At 47.5% G+C, this 10,791-nt stretch overlaps 1 protein-coding gene across 1 annotated transcript; it reads left to right on the plus strand.

Moving 5' to 3' along the window:
* Window positions 1–7,950: 7,950 nt before the first annotated feature.
* FOXQ1 (forkhead box Q1) lies at window positions 7,951–9,099 on the plus strand. The gene has a single exon (XM_062568082.1). It carries the CDS (start codon window positions 7,951–7,953, stop codon window positions 9,097–9,099), a length of 1,149 nt encoding a protein of 382 aa, XP_062424066.1.
* The last annotated feature ends 1,692 nt before the right edge of the window (window positions 9,100–10,791 follow it).

Here is a 10,791-nt window from a genome sequence, read left to right on the forward strand (position 1 = left end):
TTCCCTTATCCTTTTGTTCTATTCCCTTTACCCTGTACCCCTTCTACACAGACTTCTTTTTCATCTTTCTTCAGCATATATTAGAGTGTTCAGAAATGGCATTTCCTATATGCAAAATGCCATAAAAAAAACAGTATTTGTAAAGAGGAACTGATCTTTGTAAAAAAGAAACTCAAACATGCAGCTCTATATTACAGCAGCAATTACAAGCCCCAGACAAGTCAGGATACTATTTTTGCTAGAGTCCCCATGTGCACACAAACATATTCCCTCCTCCTAGCCCTAGCTGACCTACAGGTAAATAGCCACCGCATCAAAAACAGATTCAGAGGTGTTTAGTAAGACCTAGTCTTAACCAAACAAATCAGCCCTACTGACAGATTTACAAGGGAGAAGATACTGGGTGTGACAGCCCAGAAAATCACTAGCAGACATTCAACTGGCTCTATTCTGTGGAATATGTTTTACTTACCAGTCTTGGGCTAACACCCAGGACTTCTCTTTCTTAGCAAAAGTATGATGTCAGGTACATGGCAGTTCTTGAGACTCTATATAAGCCAGCATTGCCAGAGGCTCTGTGCAGGTGTGGTTAACAGTTATTTAATATTTAATGATTCTTCACAATTGCATGTATCTGTCTGAACATAAATACAGTCTGATCGTAATCTTTCTTTTCACACCATGAATTTGTCCCAGTAGTTCCACCCTTGCAGGTTCTCAAATATCTGATCATAATTATTATAAAACACTGGATCATTTCAGATCATTCATGAGCACTTTACTGCCCTGTTGGCTTGGTAAAGTGAAGAGACTGCTTCTTACTGAAGAGAGGATATTTAACACAAATATTGCAGCTCTCCACTTAAATTCTGTGAGTTTGGTTCCCTGCTGACTCACAGGACTCTCCTCCCTTCCATATGTTTGCACACTGATGACAAGTATTGTGAAGTTTCTAAAAGTAAAATGATCAAGAAACAGAACATTGGCAATTCCTGCACAAAGTTCTCAGTCTTCCTCCTCTCCCCAGCAGTTACATGACCTTTTATTCAACATAAGTATTAGTACTATTCAATTAGTTAAAATATTTTTGAGTGATAGTTTGACTGTTTCGCTTCCAAAAGGTAATAGTTTTCCTAATTAGTCACTTGCTTTGATAAGGCACTGACTTTTACTCTAATCTAAATTAACAAGACTTTATCTACCTGCATCATTTAAACACACCCTACTTGCAAATCTGGTATGACTAAAAACCAAGACAAGTGTTTGGTTTCATTTTACATTTGCTTCAAAGTGCCCCACTTGAAGGTTAATTATTAATCTACTCAACTATATGTAAAGGTTCAGGGAAACAACGGGGTTAGTAGGTAGAGTGGTAGTTCACAAATTAGGAAACCTGTGTCCTATTCTCAATTTAGATCTCATATATTCGGCCAAAACATTTAAATTCTGTGAACCTTTACTTACAAAACAGAAATAGCAACACCCTCTGAACAAATCACTTTGACATCTCTAGGGAAGAAACTTCACATGTGTGAGGCAACAGTGTGTTTTTACCTTCAAGAGACTGAAAGTCAGCTAATCCTTTGAGGACTCATCTAGGAACTTGATATCAAATATTCAAGCCATGCAACTCAACAAAACTAATGATTTTGTCAGAGCTGTACAGATCTGCAGCACCAGAACCAGCTCCTCAAGCTTTTATTATATTTCTCTGTCACCTGAAAGGTGGTGAAAACACACTTGATTTCCGGAACTTGGTTTGGAGATTATAATCCCTTTCCCTGCCATTCTTAACCATTATAATAGGTGTACCCTTGATGTAATTACACTGACTGCCCACGGAGTAAGCAAGTAGGCATATAGACCAGATTTTCAAAGCTGCCACTGCTGTTTTGGACTTGTCCAGAGGTGGGAGGATTCGATCTAAATGACTCCAGATATCATAATCCAGACATTTGTTGAAAAACAGCAAATGGAGGACAGAACATATATAACAGAGGGGCATTATTACTTGGGGGCATTACTGCCAAATTCTATATACTGTAGGAAGGCCTGACCAATCTACAACCTGATCCTGAATAGCTCCATTATAATGCAATTCACTTGGTCTTCAAGGGAAAAAAAAGAAAGAAATCAGGAAGTTTTCATATCATTATTTATTTATATATTTGGCTAACGCTTATATAAACCATGGGATTCCACCTAGAAATAGTTTTTTGAAAACAACCAAACAAAAAAATAAAGAAAAAACATCCTAGAAATAAGAACATGAAGATTTAATGCTATTCAGCTGGAGTATTATTGGCAGGATGATTCATTTGTTAATCTACAGTGCTATAAATAGTACTGTAACTAAGCTGAATGGAAACATATCCTTCATTATCTCTAGTGTCTTGTTAGCCTATGTAAAATATGTGTACTTTTGAGTTGGCTTAGATGTATTCCAGGAAGGGCTAGCAAAGTTCAGTGACTTTCCACAACGCATCCAAAACTTCAGTTCTCAGTTCTTTTAATTTTGCTGTGCTTCTCTTACCATGTTGCTCACTCTGCTCCATCAACTTACGGAGTTGAAGGCAAGAAGAGGCTATTGTAACAACTCAGTTGGTGTTTCCTCATATCATGGGCCAGTGATAGCAAGCCTCTGGCATCAATACCAAGTTTGGTGCCAACAGATATTTGGTCTGGCACCAGTAATAAGAAGCTATGATGTTTTCTTTTAAAGTTTGTTGGCACCAGTAGCAAAAAACATTCACCATTTCTGGCAGAGAGCCACAGAATTTCACCAAATGGCTTCTGCATCATAACTTCATAACAAACACAACATAACTTCTAATTGCGGTGGAGTCCATGTCTCAGCAAGCAACTCCCTCCTGACAATTACATCCAGACTTATCAATACCTATGCTGCCTTCCAATACAAGTTTATTTTTTTCTGTAAGAATATCCTTCTTAAAGAGATCCACAAACTTGTAAGTACCTCACCATTTGGATTTCTCCTCTGAGTTACATGAACTCAATCAGCTCTGAGAAAAGCCTATGGGGACAGTTACTAAATTAAGTCATCACAAAATATGCTGTAGATACTATGTTGACTTAACCTCACTGCTCACGTGCACTCTTTCTGTTATGTACCTCCTTCGACTACAACCCTGCAATACACTCCACACAGGTTGATCTTAAACCTGCGTGGAGCTCCATTTGAGCCCCTGAAGCTTAACACAGCTCTAGTTAAAAGAGAGAAATATCTATAAATTATCTGAGATTCAGGCTGAAAAAAAGCTTCATTTTTGACAGTTCCTTGCTATTAAACGGCACAAAACTTCTGCTTAGGCCACATGGTGGATACCTCAGCGAACACAGCACCGGATGAAGACTCTGAAGAGCTCAGTTCTATGGTCAGGGATGCTATTGACCTGCTAGATGAATTTCAGCAAAACATCTTCACTCCTCTTTGTTCATAAAATAGGAGAACTCTGAGATCTCTCGGTGGGAAGGACTACGTGAGAACGAGGAATTACTTCTCTGGTATTTATTACTTCTCATTAATAACAACAATAATGCCATCCTCTTCACTGAAGAAAATTTGTTCTTGACCACCCTGTTTTAAGCCAGTACATAGGTGAAAAAAATATAGTTAAAATGCAAACTTCTTTCATGGGACGTGAGTGAAGACAGGAAGGAGGACATACTAAGTCTTTTGGCATGGGAAAATTTCATCCTGGGCAACTGCTCCCAATAAATTTAACATTATGTGAGACGGAGTTGAAATGGAAGTCACCACTGTAAATTCAGCTCTTAGTATCTGTCAAAGACATGTTCAAATCTATATGCAAAGGGGATGGCTATTTTACTGAAAAGAGCAAATCCATAGACTTCATAATTTGGAAACTCACACAGACATGCATTCTACTTCAGTGATCAAATTCTTCCTCCTCACGTCCAAATTAATTTCCACTAGCCTCCTTCCCTACAATTCAGGACTATATATACAGCACAGTTAGCCAACATTCACAGACTCTGTAGTTCATTTATGCATGCTAGTCATATCTCCTGCTGTGAGGAGCCCATCCAAAGACAACTCTTTGAACTGGTCTGTTGTTACTCATGTGTTGCATTGTCCAGTTTCATCATTCCTGGCAAGGCACTGAACTCCTGCAGCTTGCTACAGGAGAAGGAAAAGAGATGATGAAGCACTTTGTCCAGCTGGTGTGCTGGACATCTCAAATCTACAAATAAGCTTGCCTACCACCAGCTATAGAACTTCCTCAGCTACCAGTTACTGGAGAGATACCAGTTATACTGGTCAACATGTCTGCAAGTCCTCTATAATTTAGTGAGCATTCTAGAGGGAAAGGAGGCAGGAGAGACCGTATGAGAGGATGGAGTAAAAAAAAAAAAAAAAAAAAAAAAGAAAGATTAAAAAAGCTAAAAGCAGGACCATAGAGCCCTGCACCTCTGCACAGTGTTTACTGATGTGTGAAGCCAAATCATTACTTAAATGACCTTGAAAGCAATGTAATTGGATCAACCAAAAACGAACTAACAACCACCAAACAGTGTAGCATTTTGCTACATTTAGTAAGGAATATTTTTAGAATTCTAAGCTACAGTAAACAGCAAAGGACTACACTGACCTGCTTCCAAGTACATACTGGCATACCTTTACTATTTGTGAAGTAAAGGAGTAGAATACCAGACAAAATGGGAAGCAAAGCGCGTGATTTGCAAACAACTATTAGCATTTCTTTCCTTAGCCTTTGAATAGGTACTGTTTCAGGTAGAAAAAGAGGGGGCCTTACCTCAAGAAACAAAAGCCCTTCTTTGCTGCTCTAAAGAGGAAGAGATACTTCATTTTAGAACAAAGAAACTTTTTTTTTTTTTTTTTTTTTTTACATTTGCTTCACTACAGGTTTTTTGGAGTCTTTTTTCTTGAGATGATGGGGGTGGAATGTTTGGCTTTGCTATAATACAGCACATCAAAGTGCTTTTGATGTGAAGTTTACTTAAAAGAATCAGTTTTTCCGATGATTGTGTTAATCTTTATAAACCTAAAGGCGATACTGTGCCTTTTAAAAAACTATAGCAGGAAAAGACTTGAGGTTACATATACTCTCAGTGGTGAGAGACATCAGTAGCTGCACTGTTTCCCCACTTCTCACAACTTCACCCGTTGTTTGGTAGGCAACAATGACAGTGGGCCTGACTCTGCTCTCACTTGGACCAGAAAAGACTTATTTAAACTGTGCACAGCCCTTGCGTAAGCACCTCCATATATTTTCTCGGGAGAGAGCCACCACAGATTTGGGGGGCTGAGTTACACAGACACTTACTTACAGGCAGCACAGGGGCCTTGAGCCCACACAGGAATCAATTCTGATTCTCTCAGAAAGGTATCCTACTCCCAGCCACTAACAGATACCTTTGAATGTGTATTATTGTGAGCACAAGCTCCCCTCTTAAATATTGCAAAACCAGCTTCGCCATCCACTCCTAGTCTTGAAGTATGGTTGTGAAAAAAGCTTCTGTTATGTCTGACTGTTTGCCGACAGCATTTGAATGACTTTTTAAGTTCTCTGAATAAAGATAAGAGACAATGTGTACATTTTTCACACAAATAGTGGAACGGTAATAAAATAAACATCAAAGGTAAGATAGCAAATCATCGCTACTTCACTGCTATTTACAACAAAAGCAGGAAGAGGGAAAAAACCTACCTTCACCATTGGCATCATCTTAGAAAATAACAAGTTTTGGAAGGAATGATAGTTTTTTCCCATACCCTTAAACGCAAACATTGGCACCTACAGTTAATGTAATGCTTTACTGAAAGATCTTGGTTTACATTACATGGAGACAACAACAACAAGAAACCAAGAGAGGTCTCCCTCCTCTTATTTTTGCCTTTCTGAATTGCCTGCTTTTCTAGTACAACTTTTTACCAGTACAACTTTAGTGAGAACAGGAAAATATCACACCTATTATTAAAGTTAGCAAGAGTACAACCAAAAGGACAGAAGAACCTCTCATTGTTCGGTATTCACCATTTAAAACCCTCGCAGACTGAAAAAAATGGCAAAGCTTTGAAACATTTTGCAGGTGTGTGTGGGAATGTGCATTTCTATTCAAGAGAGATTGAGAAAGAAAGTAATGCTGTTTGTTTCTTGTGTTGGTCTTTTAAATCTGCCTTCTTTCAAGTTCCTCTCCAACCATGCTTAATAGCCAGACCGCAAAGTGCATAGTCCTAACTACAGTGACTATGTATTCTAAAGTATTTATTCTAAAGTAATGTCTGGTTTAGAAAGACTGCTTTTGGGAAACATGGTGCAATCCAACTCTTACTCCAGGACACAAAATTCAAAGCATACATAGAAGAAATAAAATATAAGCACTGTGCTAGGTTTCTGCTGATGTTTTTGTTTTGTTATTGCTTTGCAAAGGCTAGCGCTACTGCCATATGAAGTCAAATGCAGTTTTGCAATTGACTTTGAACAGTGAACAGGATAGGACTGAACAGGGAGTTTTTGCAGAAGCTACTCTCTTCTTGTTTTCTTCATTGCATTGTTCTGTCCACCACACTACTGAAGGAGAAAGAACTTCTGACCTAAAGGCAGGTAAGAAATTGTTAACTGTAAAGCTAAAAATAACCAAACATGAAAATGCAACTAATTTTTCTAAAAAGAAGGGTGTGCAAGTAAAATCACTATTTTTGTCCCAGTTTTACTGAAAATTTATAGCTCCCTGATTTTATTTACAGAGCAACAGTTATAAGACAGAGAGCTACAAACATGCCTTCTGGAAGAGGCCAGTGGCACTACTATACTAATGCTCTTAAAACTAAGGTTAAAATTTTTACTAAGTCTTCTGTAGTAAAAGTGCACAGCACTGCCTGCTTGTTTATATCTTGCCCCGGCACAGGTTTGTAGCTACAACTGAAGGGAAGAGGGGCCAGGATTGAAATGACTTTGTCAAGCTACATAAATCATTAGGAATTCACAACTGCGAAGCAGTGTATTACTTTCCAACAGGTTGTTGGGCTGTCACATTACAACTTGTCGCTATACACAATGCCATTAAAATAAATCACCGCATGTAACAGGTTCTGCTCTGCCACCTATAAGCCATTCTGCATTTTACACCTGGGAGGCGGGCCCGGCCATGCGAAGATACGCCGAACTGCTGCTTCATTCGAAATACCGGGGAAGGGGAGGAACCTGGCGGGAGAAAATACAAACAAGTTTCGTAAAATAACTTTCCAACAAGATCTCGCTGTCATCGCAGCTAATTATGGCTCTGATACGGCTTATTAGCGCATACCCACCTTTGCTACCTTGCTTCTCCACCCACCACCCTTTCAGATCTTTGTCCTGGCTCCGCCTCTCGCCAGCGTTATAATGGGCTGGTCTGAAAGTGGTGGAGAGACACAGAACCACAGGGGAAGAGCGAGATAATGACAGTAACACTAATAACCCCAATAACCCGGCTGCTGCCCGCGCCGCGCCGCTGACGGCCCCGGGCCGCCCGGGCAGCGCGGGGGAAGCCGCGCCGACAGCAGCGACTGCGGCACCGCGAAGACCCCCGGCCCCTCGCCTCGGCCAGCGCTGGACGGTAACGGCGGCCCCTCGCCCCGCGGAGCGCCGGGCGCGGGGGACGCGGCGCAGGGGGGACGCAGCAGGACGCGGAGGCGCAGCCGGCGGCGGTGCCTCGTCCTTTCGCCTCGCCCCCGCGGCGCGGCGCGGCGCGGCGCGGCTCTTGCTCGGCGCCCCCGCGGCGGGGCAGCGGCCTCCCACCGGGTGGCGGAGCGGCTCCGCGGCAGCCCCGCGCCGCTGCGCGCCGCCGCGGAGCTGTCCAGGGCGGCGCGGGGGGAGGCCCCGCACTGAGGGGCGGGGGTCGCGCCCGCCGCCGCGCCGCCCGCCCCCAGGAGCCGCGGGGGCACCCGCCGCCGCCGCCGCCATGAAGCTGGAGGTGTTTTCCCAGCACTACGAGGACAAGCTGAGCGCCGGCAGCGACCAGGAAGGCAGCGGCTCGCTGTCGCCGGCGCCGGCCGAGAGCGAGCTGGGCTCCGACGGCGACTGCGCCGCCAACAGCCCCGGCGCCGCGGCTGCCCCCCCGGGGCGCCCGCCGCCGCCCGCCGCCCCGCAGCCGCCGCCGCCGCCGCCGCCGGCCGAGAGCGGCAAGGGGAAGCCCTACACGCGGCGGCCCAAGCCGCCCTACTCCTACATCGCGCTGATCGCCATGGCCATCCGGGACTCAGCCGGCGGCCGCCTGACCCTGGCCGAGATCAACGACTACCTGATGAGCCGCTTCCCCTTCTTCCGCGGCGCCTACACGGGATGGCGCAACTCCGTGCGCCACAACCTCTCGCTCAACGACTGCTTCGTCAAGGTGCTGCGCGACCCGGCGCGGCCCTGGGGCAAGGACAACTACTGGATGCTCAACCCCAGCAGCGAGTACACCTTCGCCGACGGCGTCTTCCGCCGCCGCCGCAAGCGCCTCAGCCGCGCCGCCCCGCCGCCGCCCGCCCGCCCGCCGCCGCCGCCGCCGCCGCCGCAGGAGGAGGCCGGAGCGGGCGCCGCGTCGCCCGGCGGCTCCCCGCGGTGCTGCTGCTCCTCGTCGCCGTGCAGCTGCGCGCCGCGGCCCGCCAAGGCGGCGGCGGCGGCGGGCGGCGGCGGCGCCAAGTTCTCCAGCTCCTTCGCCATCGAGAGCATCCTGCGGCGGCCAGCGGGGCCCAGCGCCGCCGAGCCGCCCGCCCCGCACGCCCGCCTCCTCTGGCCGCCGCCGCCGCCCGCCGCCCCGCACCTGCTGCCCGGCGCCTTCCCGCTGCTCCCGTACCCGCCCGCGGCCCCGCTCGGCGGCGGCGGCCTCCTGCAGCTCTGCGCCTACGGGCTGGGCGAGCAGCCGCTGCTGCTGGCCCCCGGCGAGCCGCCGCCGGCCGAGCGCCCGCGGCCGCCGCTCTTCCCCGCCGCCCTCGCCAAGGGCGTGCGGGCGCCGCCGCCCGCCTCCCCCCTCTATTGCCCCCTGCGGCTGCCCGGACCGCTGCAGCCGGCGTCGGGAAGCGCTGCCTCTTACCAGCCGTACCCCATGGAGACCCCCTTGGCTTAACGGAGACCCCGTCCTCCCCCGCGAGGGGACCGGCCGGGGAGGCGGCGAGGGGGAGAGGAGGAGGCTCTGGATCCCGCACTTTAACTCCAGAGGCGACCAAAGCCTCCAAGTAAAAGCCTCGGTGACTGTGCCTTAGAGAAATGACAATGGGTTTACCTTCAACCAACCAAAAAAAAAAAAAAAAAAAAAAAAAAAAAAAAGCGAGCGAGCGAGAGAGAGAGGTCGTTTTGAACGTAGCCATGGGCCTCAAGTGCTTCTTACTGTTTGTTGAGACTACTTGACTTCAGCCATTCCCTCGCCTTCTCCTTTCTGTCCCCCCCGTCCCCGCGCCTCTGCCGGAGCAGAGAGTAGCAGCGGGGCGGGGGTGCCCCCCGCCGAGGTGCCTGCGGGCTGCCAGCCGGGGGGGACGCGCTGTGCACTTGGGAAGGCGGGAGGACGGGGCTGGGGGCGCCTGCGAGGATGAGCAGGGAGAGGGGAGGGGAGGGGACCGGGGGCTGCTGTGGAGCCGTAGGGCTGTCTGTACTGCAAAGCAATGCATCACTGTGCCAAAAGAAACCTTTTTTCCTGTCTGGCGACTAGCATTTCGTAGGAAGGGAGGACATTAAATTATTTATAAAAGTAGTGTTTTTAACACGATGAGAGTGCAGCTTTTTTAATTAATTATTGTTCGTGGGGGACAGGGAGGGGAGACATCCAGTGAAATGTCAGGCGTGGTCTGCTGAACTGATTTAGGTTGTACGTTTAAGGCCAAGACCATTGCTACCGGAAAGAGAAGACCGACTTTTTCGTATTTTATTTTTTGTGTTTGTACCTAATATATGTGCGTGTGCATTTTACTGAAGCTCAGGCAAAATGTTTTTTTTTTTCTTCTTCTTCTTCTTTTTTTCATTTTGGTTCTTCGTCGCACCCCTTCCCCCAAATAAAAGTTGCTCCCCTAAATAAACGATGTCTGTACTGGAGTAGACGAGCCGGGAGCTGGCCATGGGGCAGCGGCAGGCGTGGGAGCTCCGTGGGGCAGTGACAGAGAAGCCCCGGGCCGCCGGGCGAAGCTCTCGGGGTCTTCCCCCGCCGCGGGCTCGGCGCTGCGGGTTCAGCCGGGCTGCCGGGCCTTTCCCCCGCCACCCACCCGCGGGCGCGCCGCGCGTGGGCGCGCCTCGCTGCGGCGGGGGGCGGCGAGGGAAACGCTCCTCCTCTCGGCGGGACCCTGCCTGGCCACAGGGCTGTCGCTAGCTTTGCACGGTCCTCCTCAGTTCCTCGCCTGAAATCTCTGCAGATGTGCAGCTCCGCAGAAAGGCTGGCCAGTTAGAGGCGACCTGGCCGAACTGGTGGCCAGTTTGCAGCATGCGCTGCGCAGCATCTGCGGGGTTTTTTTTATTATTATATTTTTCCCCCTCCCAAAAGACAAACCTCGAATCGTAACCCTGTTCGAAGAAAACTCGCTTTGGTACAACCGGATTCTAATTGCTCCTGATAGGAAAAGGAAAAAAAAGGGGGGGGGAAGAAATAAGAAAAGAAATAAGAAAAGAAAAAAAAAGAAAAAGAAAAATATTGCTTGCAACTCTATTAGGAGAAAACTCAGCAGGGTGAAATCTATTCGCAACTAATAATAAGTTTAAACAATTGCCTTCTCCCGACAGGTATTACGTTAAGGCTGTTTCACGTTGTCAGAAGTCCATTACACAGTGACCAGGA

The sequence above is a fragment of the Rhea pennata genome, chromosome 2, assembly GCF_028389875.1.
Source record: "Rhea pennata isolate bPtePen1 chromosome 2, bPtePen1.pri, whole genome shotgun sequence".
NCBI classification, from domain to species: Eukaryota; Metazoa; Chordata; class Aves; order Rheiformes; family Rheidae; genus Rhea; species Rhea pennata.